We start from the raw sequence: 21807 nt of genomic DNA, 5'->3' as shown, positions 1-21807 counted from the left end.
GTGCCCGGCTTTCCTGCCCTCCCTCAGACCTTGGAAACAAAAGCACTCATCCTAACCAATGGAATGTGCGTGTAATCCAGAAAAGTCCGCAGAGAGGATGGTGCCAATGGCTTCACTAAACCCAGAACATGAGAAATGCATTTGAAGAAATTCTGAGTGTCTCCCCAGCTGGAAGAGTAATTCGTACCGTTATGTCCACTGAGCTGGTGTCCTCGTCAGCTTTGTGAACACCAGTTTGGGGAATCGGACGCAAGGTCTTTCTGTTTTTCTATTTGGGAATATGGGTTCTTTCTGATAGTTTTTCACTTGACGTTGAATCGTGTTCATAATAACTGTAGTCATTTCATTTACCTAACATTTCATAAGGACCTACTCTGTGCTTCTGGTTTTCATGGCGGGTAGAGTCTAGCAGGGAAGCCAGTGGTGACAAATATTTTGAAAGGGGCCCCTCACTTCCCCTGAGGGCTGCCTATGAGTTGATGGTGTATCTAAGACTCGGAGGATGACTGGGCCAGAGGAGGGGGCTGGAGAAGGTCAAGGGGAGAGGGCACAGCTCTGGGTGGAGGAAATCACATGTGCAAGCGCAGGCATGGGGGAGGGCGGGGCTGGTGTGTTTGAGCCTCTGAGGGGAAGCCTGGCTGGTTTCAGCACAGGACAGTGGGGAGACAAGGGAGAGGCGGCCTGACAGATGGATGGCCCGGTCCCGGCAGGCTTTGAATGTGATAGAAGAACTGAAGTGTCCTAAGGACGATGGGATGAGAGGGGAGATTTTACATAGGACGGGGCAGGGTGTGCGTGTGCGTGTGTCAGAGAGAGAGAAAATCAAGATTCTAAGTTTAGAAGACCACTCTGGATGCGCCATGGAGAATTCACTGTAGGGAGGAATGTGTGGATACAGGAGGCCAAGGAGAAGCGTGGAGGAAAGGGGGTGGCGGTCAGTGGCGGGAGAGCCTGCAGCGGCTGGGGAGGAGGGGGACACGGCCGAAGGAGGAGTCGGGGAGACCCCCGCGAGGCCGTGCAGGAGCAGGGTGGGCGGTGCCGCGCTTGAAGGAGAAGGTAAGAAACTCTGCCGAGGCCGCCGGTGGGAGCGCTCAGGAGACTTAGAATCAATTCCCTTTGGGGCTGAATGGACTTGAGGTGCCTGTGAGACAGCCTCCTGGGGGAACTCGAGGGGCCCAGGCCTGGGGGAGTGCCCTGGGCTGCGGACACAGTCCCGAGAGTCGTCGGCAAGTAGGCGGTGGTTGGAGCCACGGGTTCTGCTGGGGTTTCCTGGAAAGAAGCCAGAGACGAAGGGCATGAACCTCGGCTCAAACCAGAGCGGGCCTGGTGTTTCAGGGCAGTTAGCGGTGTAGACTGATAAGAAGAGCCGTTGAATTCAGAGGACGCCGGAAGGGCCTGGGCACGGCATGCCCCAAATGCCAAGGGGAAGAGCATGTGTTGGCTATATGGTTTCTTTGTATCTGAATCATTCGATTTAAAAAAACATGCTGAGCTTTTGATACATATTTACTGAATTCTATGAATAAAAGAGGGATGGACTCAACTGAGTGCTGCATATGTGGTCATATACATGACTGTAGTCAAAAGATGTGTGCTTTGGAAACAAGCAACAGGATCAAATGACAATCAACAACAAACAAACAATGTAAGAAACTTGAATCGCAGCTCTGCCGCTGTTGCGAAGGTCATGGAAGGTAGTGGGAAGAGGTGGGACGGAGAGTCTCAGCCGGGCCTGGCCATCATTGGGGGGCAGGAGACACGGAGAGTGGGGGGAGATGGGGGGCTGGAAATTCAGCTCCTTCTCGTCGGATGCGCCAAGCCTGGGGTCTGAATGTGCAATGCCTCTCATCTGAGAAGCCGCCCTCCTCACGGGCAGTGGGGGGAGATGGGGTTGCCGTGGCCCACAGAGGTGGAGGGACATGTCTGCAGTCTCCTAGCTGAAGCGAGAATCCGGGCTGGGTGGGCCTGGTTCCGGAGCCCAGGCTCTTCCCACTGCCCCACTATATTGGGAAACCACAGTCCAGACCTATGCGGGCAGGAGCCCAGGCCCCCCACCGGCACCCCGTGCCTGGCTTACACAACACGAGGATGGTTACATCCCAGGTTGCAGAATCGCGGAGTGCTGAAGGCTTTCCTCTTTCTGAAGGGTCCGGCGAGTTGAGCGGCAACTGGGGGCTGCTGGACCAGGTGGTGGCTCTGACCTGGGTGCAGACCCACATCGGAGCGTTTGGTGGGGACCCTCAGCGCGTGACACTGGCAGCAGACCGTGGCGGAGCCGACGTGGCCAGCGTCCACCTTCTAACCACCAGGGCCACAGACTCCAGACTCTTCCGGAGAGCCGTGCTGATGGTGAGTTGCCTGCTCTGCCTTCAGTCTCGCTGAAGGTGGTCCCTCCTTGCCCCAGTTGGCTTCAATTGCTTGGACTTGCTTTGTCCTTTGTTCTGAGTGGGTGTCCTGCCCATGGCCATCTTTCCGTGTTCATGTGAGCCAGGATGCTGCAGGGCTCCCCTGACTGCTGTCCACTCACATCTAAAATGTTAATAATTCTAGACGGGGAAGAGTTTCTATTTCCTGGGAGTTCCTTCTTAGGGTTTAATAGCAATTAAAGCAGTGGAGGGCAGCTGGATCTGTTACAGAGCAACAAAGGTTTGGCCAACTTTGTTGCTGACTGGTGAGTGAAGGCAAAGAATAGAACATAACACTCAGGATTCCACTGGATGGTCTGAAGTACCTGCTGAGTGATGATGGTGATGGTGATGATGGGATGACGATGGTGTTGATGATGGTGATGATGGTGATGGTGTTGATGATGGTGATGATGGTGATGATGGTGATGGTGATGGTGGTGATGGTGGTGATGGTGGTGATGGTGATGATGGTGATGGTGGTGATGGTGATGGTGATGATGGTGGTGATGGTGATGATGGTGATGATGGTGATGATGGTGATGGTGATGTTGGTGATGGTGATGTTGGTGATGATGGTGATGATGATGATGGTGATGATGGTGATGATGGTGATGATGGTGATGGTGATGGTGATGGTGATGATGGTGATGATGGTGATGGTGATGGTGATGATGGTGATGGTGATGATGGTGGTGATGGTGATGATGGTGATGATGGTGATGATGGTGATGGTGATGTTGGTGATGGTGATGTTGGTGATGATGGTGATGATGATGATGGTGATGATGGTGATGATGGTGATGATGGTGATGGTGATGGTGATGGTGATGATGGTGATGGTGATGATGGTGATGATGGTGATGATGGTGATGGTGATGGTGATGATGGTGATGATGGTGATGATGGTGATGATGGTGATGGTGATGGTGATGATGGTGATGATGGTGATGGTGATGATGGTGATGATGGTGATGATGGTGATGGTGATGATGGTGATGGTGATGATGGTGATGGTGACATGAGAATGTTGATAGTGATGAAATAATTATGATGGAGGAAACAACCTATTGACCACAGCATATGCTCTGATGGCTATTGTGTCACTGATGAGCTTCTAATGTTATTGAGCGTCCAACTGGTGCCAGGTGCTGTGCTCATTTTTGGAAGTGCCATGCTAAACAATGCATGACCTCGTTCTCAGGAAGCTCGTAGTTTACTGGAGAAGGAGGTGACAAACATTTAAAGCAGATATTTAAAAGAGCATCTTAGAGCAGCTCAGAGAGACGCTCCCAACCAACTCAGGGGAAAAAGGGAATGTCCCAGAATGCCTCCTGAGAGAGACTGTGCCAGCTGATGTTGAAGGCTGTGTAGGCACGTAACCAGAGTCCTGGCACCAAGGGAAAGTTTGGCTCTTTGCTGGGGTCTGCCCATCATGCAGTGCAGCTGGAGGACCGGGTCTGCGTGGACAGTGGTGTGGAGGCAGAGAGCAGCCAGCCTGCAGTAAACGCCTCGGGTGTTATCCTGAGTGCATGGGAGCCTTCAGCGTCTTTTGTGTGTTGCTGGTTCGGTTTCCCGTTTTAACCAGTACTAAGTGTACGACTCACTGGCATTGAGTACATTACAATGTAGTGCAACCATCAGCATGAATTGTCACCAGTGCTTTTTCATCGTCCTAAACAGAGACTCTGTACCTATCAAACACTAACTCCCCATTCTCCTTTCCTCCCAGCCCCTGGCAACTGCTACTCTACTTTCTGTGTCCGTGAATTTGCCCACTCTAATATGAATTTACCTCATGTTAGTGGAATCCTAGAAGATCTGTCCTTTTGTAACTGGCTTATTTCACTTAGCATAGTGTCCTCAAGCTTCATCCACGTTGTAGCATGCGTCGGAATTTCATTCCTTTTTAGGGCTGAATGATATTCCATTGTATGTGTACAGCACATTTTGTTTATCCATTCATCTATTGATTGATGTTTGGGTTGCTTCCCCCTTTTGGCTACTGGAAATAGTGCTGCTATGAACACTCTCGTGCCATCAAAGGGTTTTAGGCAGGTGGGAAACTTGCTTAGACTCGCCTTCAGGAAGACTTCTCTTAGAGCTCGGCGGAGGATGCGTGTAAGAGGGGCAGTGCTGGAGGAAGAGAAAGCAACGAGGAGACTACTAAGTGACACAAAGGAAGGTACGAAGGAGGACCACTGAGGCCAGTGCCATGGACCTGCTGGCGATTCTAAGGCCATCAAACCACATCTAGCTCTCTCCAGCCTTCCCAGGATCCAAACCTGTGATCATAAGCAGGGTGGAGAAGTGTCACTGTTTGGGCACAGCGGAGGCGGGATCAACATCATTGCTGTCCCTGCCAAGGAGCAGGGCCTCCTGCCACTTCATCTCTCCCCTTCATCCACGGGAGCCTTCTAGTACTCCTTGAAGGGTCCCTGCACTAGTTCCTGCCTCTTACTGGTAGTTTCCTGTGCGTGGATTCCTTTTCTCCCATCTTCCTCTTTGCCCTCCCTACTCGTCTTTCAGGGGCTACTTCCAGACTTTCCAGCCTCGAACCAGGCCCTCTTCCTATGGCTGATGCCATCTGTAAATCTCGTACGGCCTCTCTGCTGCTTCCCCACCGGTACATAATTACTCCTACTGCCATGTATGTTTCTCTTACAAGACTGTCATCTCCAGGATAGCCGGGGATGCCTGGCTCTCCACAGAGCCCGGGGCACCCAGCACTGCTGTCTGAGGGTCGATGCTCCGTGATTAACATCCGGGCAGTAAAGGAGCTCATGAACCTGGGAGGGGGGGTTGTCAAGGGACCCACCGGCTAGTCCACTTCTCGCCTTCCCACCTCTTTCTTGTGTTTCTCGTCCTTTGCTTCAGGTTTTCTTCAATCTGTCCCTTCATGCTTGGTGCATCTGAGTGTCAGGGGGCCTGAGCACAAACATCTTTCAGTTCCTGGTATTGAAAACAGACCTTCCTGACTTTGAGTTGATCCTGAAGGGCTGTGTTGATTCCCCCAGGGCTTGCTCAGAAGCCAGACACTGAGTGGGACCCAGAGGACACCAAAAATACCTTCCAGTGCACCCAGAAGGCAGAATTTTCCTTTTGAAAGTTGTGGAGGGTTTCGATGTTTAGGGAATTTCAAAAACTAATCTGTTTTAACAAATGGTAGTGTATTTAAAAATAATCCCTCCATCTGTTTTAGTCATGTAGAGGTAGCCTTTACAACTGCTCCCTGCAGTTTGGGGGGATGCATGTGAAATTATTTGGGAATGAGAGAATTAAAATACTTCAAGATATTAGCAGTTCTTCAATGTGCTCTCTACCAACAGATGTTTGGGGGAATGAATGTGAGTTGGTGCTATATTCTTGGATAAAATCTTCAGTCTTTCTACAAATCTTGGGACCAGAACTGTTGAAATTTGGATGAAACAGACTCCTGTGATAATTAATAACTTATATTTATTTGTTTAGCATGTTTGGGACCATAAGTCACTTCGAATATATTACCTCATAGATTCCTCACATTAATTTGCCAGGGACATTTATTTTATTTCTAATCTAGACAAAAGAAAGCCAAGGCTCAGAGATGTTTAGTGACCCGCTAAAGAACACACAGTAAAGAAGGAGCTGCACTAGGGGTTGGAACCTGAAGCCAAATCCTGTGTTCTTCTACACTGTGAGGCTCCTTCTCCAAGAGCCTGTGACTCATTCGGGGTCTCAATGTGTCAGAGGAAGAGTGCAGGCCTAGGGTCAGACAAGCCTGAATTAAGATGCTGGCCTTGGGTGAAACACTTTACCACTGCCTTCTTCATGGATAAAATAGGTGTGATTAATTCTGTCTCCCACGGGCTCACGCAGTCGCGATATAAGGTTTGTAAAGTGCCCTGCACACTGTGGGAACTCAAGGAACCCGAGCTCCCCCATGTCCCATGCCAAGCGAAGGCAACTCCAGGCAAAAGCAGATCCTGAGTGTTTCACCTGCCCTGGGGGCCAAATTGAAAAAGGAAGATGGGAGCCATATTGCAAGCCTGAATTCTGTGGCGCTGACCCCTTGGCCAGTTTTAAGAGAAGGCAGAGGAGGTCATGTCCTCTGTGCTGTGATTCTCAGGACCCAGAAGAAATTTCCATTGCTTTCCTTTGACATTGCCCCAATTCTGCATTCCTGTGAGTGAACTCCAGGCCTCAGAAACTGGCCTCAAGCTAAATTTTCCGGTCTCCTTTCCCACATGAGCCCTACAGTCAAGGCTCAGCAGCTCTGCCACCATTCCTAGAAAATGCTGTGCCTTCCTCTAGATCTTTCCAGGCTCTTCTGTGGTCAGCACATCCTGTTTTCCACCTGGAAAATCACTCCACCCTTCAGGGCTCAGCAGAATTGGGCCTCTAAGGCTTTCTCCAGCTCTAAAACAGAAAGATCTCACGGTGGGGAAGAGACTTCTACTTAGCGATTTTTAGGAATTCCGACTTGTTTTCCATGCTTGTTAATTTTTCTAACACATCTTATTCCATTTCTACTGTGACTCGGTGCTTGATTGGGTACGTGATTTATGCTCTTAGTAGCTCTTAGTACGGCCTTAGCACTTAGCTCAGCTCCTGGCTCAAAGAGGGCACCTGACACCATGCTGAGTCCATTAAACCAGCAGTGGTGGAGAGCAGGGGATGCTGGCTTGGGCCCAGAGCACTGATTTTTCCTGTTTTCATACAGACCTCCCAGTGGGAGCCCTCGCCCCATTGCTTCCCTTAATCAAAACTGGCCTAGCTATTCACAGGCTTTGATGCTTCCATATATATTCTAGAATAAGTTTACGGATTTTTAAAAATATTCCTGATGGGAATTGGATTGTAGTTTCATGTAATTTTTCAAATCATTTCAGAAAAATATCTATGTTTTTAGGATGTTAGTTCTTATATCCATGGATCAGTTTAACCCCATAACCAGGAACGTAGTATTTTTGTCTCCTTACGTCTTCTCATGGAGTTTTGAACTTTTCTCCATAAAAGTTTTGCGAAGTTATCTTGAGGCGAGACCCTACGTAAATGGTTTCGTGTTTTCTATTTTACTTTCCAGTTGGTAAATACGGGTGTAGCGGAAGAAGTTGGTTCCGCATCTGGCGAGCTTTCTTACCGCCTCTAATATTTGGTCTGTCGTTTCCGTTGGATTTTCTATGAAGTTATCTCATTATCTGAAAATCATGGCGGGTTTATTTCTGTGCGCTTTGGAGCAAATACTCACCTGCTCTAACAAGGAGACCCATCACAAAAGTAGCTTAAATAACAAATGCGTTTCTTTTTTTCCTCTTTCCCATAATGTTTACCCAAGTGTGGAGTACAGGTATCTCGTGATCTCTTGGGGGCCGGCTTCCTTCTAGGTGTTTCTCTGTCATCCCAGGGCCTTGCTGTCATCTGCAGGGCTGAGCCTGGGCTGCCAAGGATTGCAGACTGCGGGGAGGGGACGAAGGAGAGGAGAGCCACCCCTGCTGACGTGGGGAAGGAAGGGCACATCTCCCGGCTCCGCCCCGCGGGGACCTCCTCTGGTTTTACTGCAATGGCCCCAGCACCGAAGACAGTGTCTGGTATTTAATAGGTGTCCAAAAACATATTTGTAGAAAGAAACTCTTGGAAGAACAAATAGCAGAGGTATCAAAAGTAATTTGCAGGGGTGTCTAGGTGAGACAAAATTTTCATAACAATTGCTAAGAAATTGTTCTCTCCCTCGATCCCTGGACATCCACCTTCAAGTTGGATGAGGCACCCTCAAAAGTCATAAAACCCTGGTTTCTTAAGGCTGCACCTCAAGAAGAAACCAAGATACTAACCAATACGGGTTAGTCTCGTGTTCCCTGGTCTCCTCTCTCTCCAGCTGCAAGTTTATTTGAAAATTCGAAACCCACAGAGCTTCTAGACGAACCACCCACCAGCCTCACCCAGGAAGCTCTCCCCACTTTCCAAGAATTAAATATTCATTAGGTTTATTTTAATCAGGAATACATACATGATTTAGCAAAGCGTAATGCTTCCCACTTAGAAATCCCTCCGCCTATTCCCCAAATGTTCCAACCACGTGAATCACAACAGAAAACAATACAGAAGATGCTGTACACACAGGTGTTCACCAGGTCACCCTGCCTCATGGCGGAAGCCGGGGTCCCCAGAGCTACATTCATTTCCCATACATTGGCTGGCTCTATAGAAACAGCCTTTGGGGAATGTTGAGGAAACCACAAGTGTCTTCTTGGATAAACACACTGGAATCTGATGATACAGAAAATCATGTAAGCGCGTGTGCACACACCACCAGCGCAGTGATCTCAGATGGACAGAATGCGTATATACTGGACAGACAAACCTTTCCTGTTGGCAGTGCCCCTCCTCCCCCCGAGTCCCTTTGCAACCGGGAAAATGCGTCACGGCGACATCTGCAGCCCCCTTCCTAACAGGATCTGGAGATAAAGGCTTCTTCTGCTCTAGAACTTTGCTATGTTTTCTCTTTCGTCTCTTAGAATTATGTTTGACAGAATTAAGCCACCCCAATTCCCATCTTTTCTAGAGCTGAGCATTTTTATTCCTGTGGCTGCCAGACTCTTTTTAGAATAAGATACTGGATGCGTTATTCCTTTAGAACTTATCAGTTTCCTTTTTTCAAAAAATCCAACCATTCTCACTTACCCAGTCCAACCAACCGTTCCACTGTTTAAAGATCCAGCTGAAACATGAGCTCCTGGGTCACCCTTACCTGACCCCACTCCCACCCAAAGCTGTGAGCTGATTTCTGCTTTTACAGCCCCCTTTCACAGTATTTGTTTATACACTTTTCTCCCTGTGTACACTGCTGGGGCCTCTCTCTCTGTCTCTCTCTCTCTGTCTCTCTCTCTCTGTCTCTCTCTCTCTCTCTCTCTCTCTATATATATATATATACACACACACACACACATACACATATTTTTGACCTGACACCTTACACAGAACTTAACACAGTGCCGCTTCTGGCAGTCACTGTCATGAATGAGTAATTGATGCATTAATATAGACAAGAATCTCAGCACCCCAGGGAAGCTCTTCCTGTGCTGTGAGCCATGGTCGGCGACCTCATGAAATCTTGCGCGGTGCCAGGCCTGCCCTCGCGCTTTCACCGTCAGCAGCCACCCCCCTCCCCCATTACGCGTGGCCTCAGCAGAAGTAGGGAGGCCATCTGACTTCTGCACACGTAGCTTTGGAATGAGAAGCCCAAAGGGATCTCCCCATTCAGGGCTCGTAAGGAAGGTTAGCATTTAGTGTCACTGAACTCCCTTAAAAAGAGAGGAGCCATATCCCAGAGGTCTCTTTACAGATTGGTTACAAAAGTTCAATGCAGGAGATCAATTTGCAAACCCAGACTTTCTGCCAGGCCACAGTTTCTGGCTCATCTTCTTCTCAGGCTTATCTCATTCAGAAGTTTTCTTCAGGGACCTCAGTGAGGCCACCTGGGTGGTGTGTTGGAGAGTGGTCCTTGGTTGGGCACGTTCCTGTGAGAGAGCATCTTTGTCTTTCCCACAAATGTGGCGTGCACATGCACACACGCAGGGCTCTTCTGAACCCTCGCCCGAAGATGCCAGGAGTCCACATTTTGCAATGTGCCTGATCAGATGCCAGAGAGGGGTTCCCTTTGTCATGACGCAGATAGAGAAGATGAGAGTTCAATTCTCCATGTGGCTTCTCTTGGCTTCTGGAAGATGTGGGGTTCCCCAGGGACCAGGAAACCGTGCCTTTCTGCGAGATCCCAGGTGACAGTTTGAACCTCTGTTACTTTGGGCAAACACCATGGTGTCTGTTCTCGGGCTAGTCTTCAAAGTACGGCGTTGACGAGAAGAAAGAGCTCTTTCTTTTGCTTCCACTGTACATCAAAGAGACGCTTTTCTTCTTTCGATCGAAGGAGGTGCTGTCATCCCCGGTCAGGGACAGGTAGGAGGCGATGCTTTCCCGAAGGCCGTAGCTGAAAAGGGACTCATCCACACTGAGTGGGTTCTCAGCCCCCTCCGGGTCATCTTGCCGTCTGCGAGTGGGCAGAAAGTGGACAGAGATAGGGGCAAAAGAGAGGGACATAGTGGGATGGAGGACAAAAGAATGAGAAAAGGTAGAAAAACAAATGAAGAGCCTGGTTAATATATATCTAACATTCTAATTCTGCTTCTTGCATTTGCGGCTGTGTAATCTTGGAGAAATCACTCAACCTCTCTGAACTGCCATTTCCTTGGATGGCTAAAACTTCCAACTATAAATTTTAATGAATATTCTTCATGATATTTACAAGGAGGAGCTGTTTTATTCATTTCCCAGGCAATTCTGATGACTGATTTTCTTTGAATTTGCCAATGGGATGTCTGGATCGGTGTTTAATACAACAACCCCAACTACAGATAATTCCAACTACAGATACCCCTGAAAATGCAATAGCTGACAATCAAATAGGACAAATAAGGGAAGATTTTTTTTTCCCTTAAAAAAATGGAGTTGCCTTAGGATTTTGCTTGTATGTGTACCTTCAAGATTAAGTTTACAGTAATATTAAATTTGTACAAGATTGATTTGTGTGTTATTCTCTAATTGTTAGGATACTAACAATTAGAAAAAAGCAAGATGGTATCATTCAGCTAGAAAATATTCAGCTAACACCAAAGGAGGGCTCAATAAATGTTTGCACAACTGCGGGGACTGAGGCCATGGTGGGGAGTTGCTAGGGCCATGCCACCCGGGGCATGAGGCCTGAGGCTGGGTCTGCCTCCCAGGGGACAGTGGGATTCCTGGGGTCTGCATCTGCTCAGAGCGAGGGTTTAGCAGGGCCAGCGGTAACTGGCCATGGTGTTCACGTGCCAGGCTCACATGCTGGTTTGGGGCTTACACGTTCGTTCATGGAGGACACACACACACACACACACGCAGACACACACCTGGACGCCCTCTTCCAGTCGAAGGTCTTCTGGCGCAAGGTGACAGGTGCATCGGGGGCCCTCACTGCTGGGGCAGCCGTGGTCTGAGTGAGGCAGGGTGTGGTCAGCACACAGCAGAGGCCGTCGGCCACCTCTGAGGAGGGAAGCAGAGAACCAGTCAGCGACTGTGGGATGCCCCGGCCAGTGTGAGGTGCGGGGCCCTGGATATTCACAAGGGGGAATGGAGGCTGAGATCTGAGAGGGGCTGAGAGTCACGTGCCCAGCTGTTGAAGAAATATTAACGTGTCCTGGGTACACACCGTGCTTGGCTTGACACAAGTAAAGAGAAGGGTTTAGGATCCAGAATCCACCAAACTTGGGTTCGAGTTTTAGCTCTGCCCAGATAGTGAATCACCTTGACCCTCTCTGAACCTGTTTCCTCAATTGTTGGATGAGGGGACTGTGCTACCAAGAGAGAACAGCTGGCAGAGCACTCGCATGAGGGCCCAGACTCAGTGGTTTCACAGCAAGGTGCAGGGCCATCAGCTTCAGGTGAGCCTCCTGTGTGCGCGGCGGTGGGGGAGATGTGTGCAATGTGTGTTCTCCCACAGCACACAGAAGGGGCTCAGTACAGCATGGGGGCTAATGCATCTTTAGGAAGAAAGGGAGATAAAGGAAACAAGGAAAGAAGACAGAAAGGAAGGGAGAGAGAGACGAGGGAGGGAGGAAGGAAGAAAGGGAGGAAGGAAGGGAGGGAGGAAGATGGAGAGAGAAGGAGGGAATGAGGTAGAGAGAGGGAGGGAGGGGAAGAAGCGAAGACAGAACAAAAAGGATAAAAGACACAGAAATAGGAGGAGAAAAAAGATAAAAGGCAAATGGAGAAAATGGACGAAGAAAAAAAGGAAGAAACATCTGTCTTCTCTACCCTAGATACAAAGAGGATGAAAATTAAATAAATCCTTTCCTTTTATCCCTCTGCTAGTAGGACATAGCTGAGTTTCCATGGTCCCCCACCTTTCCAGGAGCTTTAAGATAGAGCCTGCATCTCTTCGAAGCCTTCCCGTAGCCCACGACATCATGAGAAAGACTCGAGCCTGCTGGGCTCAGATGTTCTTACAGATGGAGGAGATTCTGTGTGGCCCTATTGAGGCCGAAGAGCGCAGTGGGTCTCATGTCCTGGGGGAGATGAGGTGGCCAAGGATGTGAGCTGCCACTGGCCTCTCAGGCCAACGCCACCCCAGCCCCGAGCACATAAATCACCAGGGTTTAGGAAGCTCATCGCCCCTAAGGCAGGCTCCACCTCCCAGCTTATTGATGCAGCTCTTGGGGTGTCCTTGCCAAAGAACAAAAGGTAATGGTAGCTGAAGAAGCAAGCCCAGGCTGTCAGAGGGTGGCAGTCAATAATGCTTCGTCTCCACGTGATTTTCCCTGTGAACTCAACTGTCCACCCACACTGGCTCACACTGAGAAATGTGAGATTGGACCCTGAGGTTACAGGGAGCTTAACTGGATGTGAATCTGAAATAATTACCTGTCACGGGTTGGAAATTGAAACGCCCTCCCAGATTAGGAGGCAAAGGAGACTGAGTCAGACACAAACACAAAAGAAACCAGCTGCAGTAGATAGCACAGGCAGGGGAACCTCCTTCCTTAGCAAGGTTAACACTTAGGCTGAGAAATACATTCTGGCAAAGAAGAAGAGGACTAACGCTTCTGAGCACATAGGCTGAGCCTGGTGCTGAGCGAGCTTGGCATGTGCCAGCTCAGGGAACCCCGAGCTACTCTGGGCCATCAGTACTGTTACATCCATTTGGGGAATGAAGAAACCAAGGCCCCTGGGGTCAGGATCACAGCCAGTTCACAGGCATTATTTTTTTTGGTCCTAACAATAATCCTATGAGGCATTTTAATCCCCATTTTATAGATGCAGAAACTGAGGCTCTGAGATATTAAATAATTTTCCCAAGAGCACAGGATAATAAATATAAGTAACTCATAAAACAAAATTGTCTGTTCACGTCGCTTAGCGCACATCTTCTCTGATTCTGCGGCTTTAGGAAGAACCTGGTGGGACGTAAATTGGCCACATTATTCCCACCTTGAGGTCCTGAAGGCACCGGAAGCCTTTCAGGCCTCCATCCAGACCCTTTTCAGTCATTCGCAGAGGTGACTGCTGACCGCGATCCCTGTGCTGATGCGATGGCCAGGGGTGCATTTTTGGAAGGCGCTGCTTCTGCCCTGGCGTGAGATCCTCGAGCGTCTGCGGCCTGGAAGCCGTGTGGACCTCCTGGTCCATAAAAGTCTTTGCTGGGCCAGCATCCTTTTCATGTTTGCTTTTGTCTATGCAAAACTTATGGTCACCACACCTCTCAGATGATTCTTATTAAAAGCCAAATACCACAACCAAGTTTGACTCATGATCAGTAAAAGCTGACTGTTTCCAGGACTCCCTTCCTCTTTCATTTTTAGCTAAGCTGCTAGGTGTTTGGGTATCATGGGAGTAATACTTGTTATCATTTATTTTGCATCCTCCATGTGCCAGGCTGTGATAAACATGTTACGTTCACCTTCGTGTTCAATGATCATGACAACCACCTGCAGGGGGCGCTGCTCTCATCCACCTTCCGTGAATGGGGATCCGGGGCTCTGAGAAGTGAAGGTATTTGCCCACGGTCTCACGGAGCCCATACCGGAGCCTGGGCCTGGGTCTCCATAGCGGCCATTCCTCCTTCCAGACCTGCACTTCTTCCAGGCCAGGTGTGATAACCCAGCCCCGTGGACTCCTCCTTTCACCTTGAAGTGCCCTTCAAGATCCCACATCCTAAAGAACCCAGGGTGTGGGGTCAGACATCCTGAGCCCAGAAGGGGGAAGATGCTTACAAAGGGAAAGCAGCTCCTGTCTTCCTCCCTTTCACAAGGCAGAAGCAGGGAGGAGGGAACCCTCCTGGCCGGGGAACAGTGGCTCACATAGCAGGAGCCCACGTCTGAGTGGCCGGCGCTCTCGTCAGCACTTTCCGTGCTCTAACTCAGCGGACCTCACAGCATTCGCGCGGTAGGAACAGTCAGCACCTGCATTACCTGGAGAAATGTGGGCACGAAGGTGGACCGCCAGCCCAAGGTTGCCCAGATCTGGGATATGAACACAAGAAGGTTCCAGAGCCAACTCTTAGAAATGCAGCCACCTTTTTACTATTTCTCCCTTTTCCATAGGATAAAACTCTGCCACCTTTTTACTATTTCTCCCTTTTCCATAGGATAAAACTCTAACTCCTGACCTGGCATTCAGGCCTTTCCCAATCTAACGCGAAGGTCCTCTTCCAACTCTGCACACTATATCATCGCCTCCATCAAACCCCACTCTGCTTCCGCCATCCTGGAGGATGCGCCCCATCCTGGTCATCATGAAACATTTGGACTTCTCTCCTGGGCCCAGGGAGGACATATGGATGAACAAAGTATAATCCCTGGTGTCTAAGAGCTTGTTGGGAAACACAGACTAGTACACAGTTAACTAGGTCACTGGGCAGGACGCCCAGAATTCTAGGGAGAAAAACACCTGACATGCTAGGAGAGCAGAGAAAACAGACCGTTAGTTTTCTGACTCTTAGGGCTTCATCAAGGAAGTGGCTTCCTGTTGACCTTGAAGGTTGACGAGGATTTTGACATGCAGAAAAGGGGAAATGAGCGGCATTTCGGAACAAAGCCCCAGAGGCCCAAGCGTACAGTCCACTTAAGGAAGTGCAGACTGTCTGTGGTTGTGAATGTAGGGGCATCCTGATTCGTTTCACTTACAGAGGTTGGCTGCATTTTACTTACTTAGGCAGCCTTCACATTCAGTCTGTTTTAGCCTGAAATTTACAGTCTGAATTAAAAAGAAAAGAGCATACGAAGAAGCCAGGATGGGCAAGAGAGCAAAGTAAACCACCTGGCATGTCTTGGTGACCCGTGTGCAGCCTAGACTGAGTGCCCGGGGTAGGAGCGGTTAGCAAAGAGGGGCGTCATGTATCGGTCCCAATGGAGTGTTTCTTACCAGAATAGTGGTTCACCAGGTCCTCCAGGCACTGGAAGGTGAGCCTTGGGGAAATGTAATACCAGTTGTTTGGCAGACGGAAGATGCGGTAATGCTTCACCTGCCGGTGTCTAACCGAGAGCGAATAAAAACCTGCAGGAAGTGGAGGACGAGTCAGTGGCATTCCATGTATCCCCACCCAAGGGCCGCCAGCTAAGGAGCCCACCACCGCTGAGGCAGAGAGACCTTCTCAGCCTTGTGATATGATGGTGGTACCCAGACACACGCTTTTGTGTTTTGACCAACAGCTACTCAAACCCTGTCTGCTTGGTTGTAGCTCACTCTTTAGAGACCCCAGGAGCATGGTATTTGAGCAGCCCAGTTGCATTAACCTTGTTGCAATGCAGGTGTTCAAATGCAAGGAATAAGTCTTTGCTTTGTGAGTTACCATTCTGGGGGCTTCCACATCCTTTTGTGGGTCCTTAGACCAAATGAAATGACTAGAGTTGGGTTGCACCCTGTACATCCCGGATCTGCGGTCATTCTTGAGTCTTTCCCAAGTTCACGCTCCAAGATATTTGTGCTGTCATTTTCCTCCATCACACAGTTGAGGGGCCCTTACAGTTATGCCCCCTTTTCCTGGTCCGTTTTGCCTCTGACGTATGCTTGGTGTTCTCAGAAATTTAGGAACTGTGGCAGTTAAGATATTTTTCTGAGTATTCCTAAGCGACATGAAATGGTGTTTTGTCTCCTTCAGCACCATGAGAGTAATGACCCAAGATGGGTTAATCAGAGTAGAACTTTGGGTGAGCACCCGCCACTACCTCTCTTAGCCTCGACTTCCCCAAATGGAAAGTGAGAGAATTGAGCTTAGGTCATGTTTAAGAGTCCTTCCTGCTCTGTCTTCTGAGGTTCGAGGAGTGAAAAGGCTGGTGAAGCAGTGAGATGGAGGGGCACTTGTACTTGCTGAGTTTTTGCTGCATGTGCTGGGCTGGGGGCTGAGCTATTCCATAGCAACGTCTCTGATGATTCTCAGAAAGACTCTGGGAGGTATTGTTCTCAAATACTATATAGGCGGAGAAACTGAGGCTTGAGCACTGCGTGAAGTAGCCTGAGGCACACAGCTTGGAAGTGGCAGCCCCGGATGGGACCTTTGTCCCCCTAGAGCAGGCCTCCAAGCATTCTGCTGGGCGTCCCTCGCCGCTCTGTCCCAGGCCCGCCCTCTGAGTCAGTTCAGCATGTGTCTTCCGGTAATGTCAGCAGGGACTGGAAGTATGGTGAGTAGGTCAAGGGTAGCAGGTGGAAACTTAAGAGAACTTTGCATACCCAAGGGAGCAGGGCCTGGGCCCCCCACCTGGGCCCCAGCTCGGCCGCAGCTCGGACTGATTATTTTTAGATCAGCTCTGGCAACTCACATTGGGTCCGCCCCCGCCACACCCCGGCCATGCCGGAGTCTGGGTCTCCTGCGTCGGGAGATCCCTGGGACCTGCACAGGAAGTTTTGCCTTTGCTTTGCTTTTGCTCTTACCCGGCTTATTCAGGTTTTGGAGAGAAAAGCTGTTCCTGGATTTTTTTTAAATTTTAATCCACATATATGTGGTCCCTGCTTCCCCAAAGGAAAGCTGATGCCCATTTTGGCGGAGGGCTCCATCCGGCACCAGGTAGCTCTGGTGCTTAATAAGAGCTCAGGAAATAGTCTCAGATACCACATTTTCTCTTCTTTGATAGCGAACGTACAGGAAGCAGGCTAAGACCTTGAAAATATTTTCTATATTTAAGAAGTTAATATCAATTCTCAGTTAGCCTGAGTAAGCCCAGGCTATTAATGTTTTGCTTCTGCGAGCTTAAGTGTATATGCCGTTCCAGACACCTGCCAAGTATTTTCCTATTATTAATCCCATGTTATAAAGCAGGTAACTTAGGCTTAGAGAGAAGAGGTGACTTCTTAGTAATTCACGCAGGCCAAACTAGAGTTCGGGACCCTTGCTTCGAACCATGACAAAGCCCGGCTATTTCTTTTTCACTGAATTACTTAGTGCGTAGGATGTATGAAAATTAAAACAGTGAAGGTCACGGTGAATCTGCTGGTCCCGATTCTCTAAGCTGCCTGATTTCATTGTAGGGCACAGCCAGGACTAAGAATGAAGGTCTGCTGTGTAGTAAGAACACAACAGGTCTGCCAGGCCTGCTGTGGGTCAGAGCCTGCACCAGCAACGCCCCCCCCAGCCCCAGGTCACTGCCCCCGGCTTCGGTGCTGGCCGCACTGATGGTGTGTGGGCTGCTGGAAGCTCACCGCGCCGGAGTGATTTGCATGCCTCATAGGAGGAGGGAACCTGAGCCAGGTAGTGAATGAGTCAGCCCGGAGCAAAGCCTGCATGTCGGACCCATGTACGGAAAGATGAATTGGAGGCTGCTCACCTCTCTTGGTCTCACTCTCCCTGATCATGAAGGAGCCGATCTTCGTGTCTGGCAGCTGCAGCAGCTCCTCAGCTTTGTCTCTGCCCAGCCCTTCAAACAGCCAGCTGGGGAGAAGAAAGACAGCCATGAGTATCCTGAATACACCCTCCCCCAAGAAAGACAGGAGGGATGCAGAAATGATCCAGGTCCAGCTAATATAAAACCCTCTGTTGGAATCAAAAAAAAAAAAAAAAGAGCAAGGCAATCAATGGCTCATTCATTCATTCATTCATTTAATCTTTCAAATAAAATTTCCAAGTACACACTGCAAGCCAGGTGTACACAGAGATGCACAAAGCATCTTTCTTATCCTGTTTCTCAAATGCCAGCTGCACTGTGCCCGTTCCGTATTATATAAAAGCATCCTAAAATGTGATAAGGGACCTATTTGGTAGTTTATTTAATGTCTATGTCCCTGATACTCTGACTACCCGGCTCCTCCACCCATGGGGGCAGGGACTGTGTCTGTCATTTGAGGTTTTGCCTTTGTGCCCAGGTTATCAAGCTTGGTATATATCTGTGAGTGAATGAATGAATGAACATGAGAAAGGAAGGAAAGAAGGAAGGGAGGGAGGAAGGAAGGAAGGAAGGAAGGAAGGAAGGGAGGGAGGGAGGGAGGAAGGAAGGGAGGGGGAAGGAGAGAGGGAGGAAAGAAAAAAGAAAAAAATGGTGGTGCCTGATTTCACCACCTGATGCCCCACCTTGCATTCATTCTATTTCCCCCTTGTCTTCTCTTTTCAACATATTTTAAACTCAGTTGTCATTGCATGATGCATTTCCATACGTTTCTTGCTTTTTTTTCACTTAACAATTTAAAAAAGCGGTTGTAATACTGTAGTCCAGCTTTTCAATGTAATGTTCACCTTCCAGAGGAGAGTGGGCACTTTGAATACGCTTTAGAAAGCAGCTCGGGACACAAAGGAATCTGTGTTCTAAAGGGAAGGGCCCTTCTCATTTTTCAGACCAGGCTGGGCCAGATCTCAGCGTGGAAGGAAATGCTGTTAGCAGCTGGCTGGTGTGTACCCGGAAGCAATTGTACATCCTTTTTTAACTGACTCTGTTTCAGTGAACGTGCCCTGGCTTTCAGTCACACGTCTGGATGAGTGCGTGCTGTGACCAATATTAACACTCTCCCTGTGGCATGAAAGCGGGCCATTGACGGGGCTGGCTGAGGGCTCCTGAAGCACCGTGTGTGGGAAGACATGCAGGCATAACATCCCGTACCGTTTATTTATGTATTGGTCTCCAAGAAAGATCTTGTTACTAAGGTCATGATGACACCATATTCGGCCAAATATTTCAACTATTCCCTTAGGTCTCCATAGTATGTGGCACATTAATTATTGCAGCATACATGACATCCATCCTTTCAAGTCCTGACATGAAATTCCACTTATAACTATGAAGACAATAAAACAATGACAGCAACAACAGCCATGCATGAACACTAATTATCGGCCACACACCATATTACGCACTTGAAGTCTAAGCCTCGTGTCAACCCCCTGAGACAGGTAGTATTGTCTCTCTTTCCCCGATGAAATACTGAGGGGCAGAGCGATTAAGTAATTTATCCAAGTTACCCACGTTGCAACTTATAGAGCTAGAACTGAGATGCATTTTTTGAATTCCATAACCACTATGCTGCAACACCTCTCTTTCTGTTATATATTTTAAGAACATTTATTGCATCTGCTAGATTGGAAGTGCTATAGTGTCAGGATTACATCTTACTCATCTGGGTTCCTCACTCCCTGCTCCTGCCAGCATTCGGCACCACATCTTCAACATGAAGGTATCCATGCACGATTGCTAAGTGAATGGATGGATCAATGACACACAGCTGAGAAGAGTCCATGACTCACTTCTCTTTCAGAATGTAACTCTCACAGTGGCTACTGCCCCGCCTCCGCTCAGCTTTGTCGTCCTAAGCACAGAGACAATTTTGGGTATTCACCACCAAAATCAGTAACGCTGCCAAGGATTGCACTGAATTCTATGCTTCAAATATTCAGGCAGTTTGCTCTGCTTCCCCAGGTGAGCAGGTGGCATGCAGAGTCCTTCTCTGACTGTAAGGAAGTTATTTCTGGATCCCTCAAATGGAAAGTGGAGTTCCCTTCTCCCTTCCTATATGCCAAGGTCTGGACTTGGTAGCTCGACAGATGAGGAGACTGTGGCTCGAGGAGACTGTGGCTCAAGGAGGTTAAGGAAGTTTTCCGAGGCCCCACCAAGGAAGCAGGGCTGAGACACACCTGTCCTGGCCTGGGTGTGCTGGCCACCAGGGCCACCCGTCATGTCACAACTGCAGGGGAAAGCAACGTCCTTGCTTTCTCATCTGCTGTGCCCGATTATTTAAAGGGTCTCCTTTTCTGCTTCACTTCTCCATTTGTCAGGTTGGGTACATAAGCATTTTTGTCAGAGCCTGTTCTCTGTGTTCTGGATATGATTTGGTAAGAATGTAGCTAATACGTATTGAGTGCTGATGGTAATGCCAGGCATGGTTTCAAGAAATCTCCATGTATTATCCTATCTCATTTTCCTAACAACCCTAGACTTTGGTCCCACTACTATATATTATTATTCCTATCATTCTATACTATGATCTCTATTTGACGCATGAGGAAAGGGAACTGATTCTTAGAATGTTGAACAACTTGCCCACTGTCACACAGCCAGTAAGTGACAGAGGCAGGGTTTGAACTTAGACTGACTTTTGGCTGCTGCATCCTGTGGTCACAGTTCCTGAATCCTTATTGCTACAGGAACACCGCATTAGAGCTGCAAGGTCCATCATTTGTCTTACTATTGAGGAAATCGAGTCTCAGAGAGGGGAAGGTTAGCCCAAGGTCGCACCATTCCTTAGGGACTGAGCTGAGAGTAGAAGTGACCCTCTCGAACCAATACCCTCCTTTCTACTGTCCCAAGCTGGGATCTCTCTATGCAGATGTCTGAGTCACTTGCATAAAGATTATGCTTTATTGATGCTATTTTGGAAATGTACTCACCCATGGTAAACTCTGGCCACACATATTCCAGGAATGTAGCTCTCTCGACCAGTGCTAAGGGAAATGGCTTTCCACCAGCCCCCTTCACTAGAAGGACAAGAACAAATAGAAAAGAGTGAATAGGGGAGTGCCAAAGTGAATGAACGAATGAAGAGAGTAATCAGATTTAGCCTGGGATACATTGGGATGTTCCTTTTTTAAGGTCTGTCAATGGCCATGTTAGCTGGAATCTCTCCCTATGAAGATTTAGTTTTTAAGTGCATCTCCCCCATTCTGAGCTAACAGGAAGTCTTCCCACAAGCTGGCAGTAGCCTCCTTTCAGGAGTGAGCTGACCTTCCACAGTTGGAGGCTTTTTAAAAATACGTGTTTGCTATGCTGAACTAGACCCTGAGATTTAACCAAGATAGTTTCACATGTCTACATCAGTGAGGATCTAAATAAAAGGTGCTCAGAGCCCCTATTTCAAATCATGGAGAGACAACAGGCTAGAAGGCAATACCTTTCTGTTTATCATCAGAAGTTTTTTTCAGACCTCTGGGTCCTCTTTCTGAGTCTGCACTAATATATAACATCAACCCTGTCTGTGTCTGGGAGATGAGGCCAACATAAGAAGAAGACGTTGGATCATAAAGCGCCTCAAAAGCCAAGTTAAGGAATTAAGTTTTATCCATCAGGCAATGGGGAGCCATGGAAGGCTCTAGAGTACTGGCAGCACTAAGGAGGATTAAGCATTAAGGCCTGCTGTATGGGCCAAATTTCTCACCTCACAACAGGACCAGGGCCCATGTGGAATTGGACAGCTATAGCTAAAATCTAATGATTCCCACCAAAATCGAGTTCTTGTTTTGGGGGCTTTGTAGAAGTTTTGGAAAGCTCACTCACTCAGAAATCACACGCAGTTTCTCCCCACGGCGGAATATCGGGGGGCTGATGTCAGGAGACGGGTAGTCACTCAGCACAGCCAGGAAGTCACTGTCCAGTCCTGGGGAAACAAAGGCAAAACGGATGTAGAGGCAGAGGTAAGATCTTCC

The 21807-nt window shown here is 48.6% G+C and overlaps 2 protein-coding genes across 3 annotated transcripts in view; one reads left to right on the top strand and one right to left on the bottom strand.

Moving 5' to 3' along the window:
* TG (thyroglobulin) overlaps nt 1-17970 on the top strand; it is a 169993-nt gene extending 152023 nt beyond the window's left edge. The window contains exons 41-42 of the mRNA XM_089898699.1: nt 2147-2349; nt 4138-17970. Of these exons, the coding sequence (XP_089754825.1) occupies nt 2147-2349; nt 4138-4194 (260 nt within the window). The 3' untranslated portion in view covers nt 4195-17970. The remainder of the gene's footprint in view (nt 1-2146; nt 2350-4137) is intronic.
* The window catches only part of SLA (Src like adaptor), a 34301-nt gene continuing 20838 nt past the window's right edge, over nt 8345-21807 (bottom strand). For both annotated transcript variants that reach the window (XM_022554015.3, XM_022554017.3), the window contains exons 3-8: nt 21659-21758; nt 20776-20862; nt 17732-17835; nt 15336-15467; nt 11327-11459; nt 8345-10431 (exon numbers count right to left, since the gene is read on the bottom strand). In XM_022554015.3, coding sequence (XP_022409723.1) covers nt 10218-10431; nt 11327-11459; nt 15336-15467; nt 17732-17835; nt 20776-20862; nt 21659-21758 — 770 coding nt within the window. In that variant the 3' untranslated portion in view covers nt 8345-10217. The remainder of the gene's footprint in view (nt 10432-11326; nt 11460-15335; nt 15468-17731; nt 17836-20775; nt 20863-21658; nt 21759-21807) is intronic.

This window comes from Delphinapterus leucas, chromosome 17 (genome assembly GCF_059928025.1).
Source record: "Delphinapterus leucas isolate spDelLeu-1000000601 "Yukka" chromosome 17, BTC_Dleu_Yukka2, whole genome shotgun sequence".
In the NCBI taxonomy this organism is placed as follows: domain Eukaryota; kingdom Metazoa; phylum Chordata; class Mammalia; order Artiodactyla; family Monodontidae; genus Delphinapterus; species Delphinapterus leucas.
Note: the sequence above shows the minus strand (reverse complement) of the source record. Positions and strands in the feature narration are given on the sequence as shown.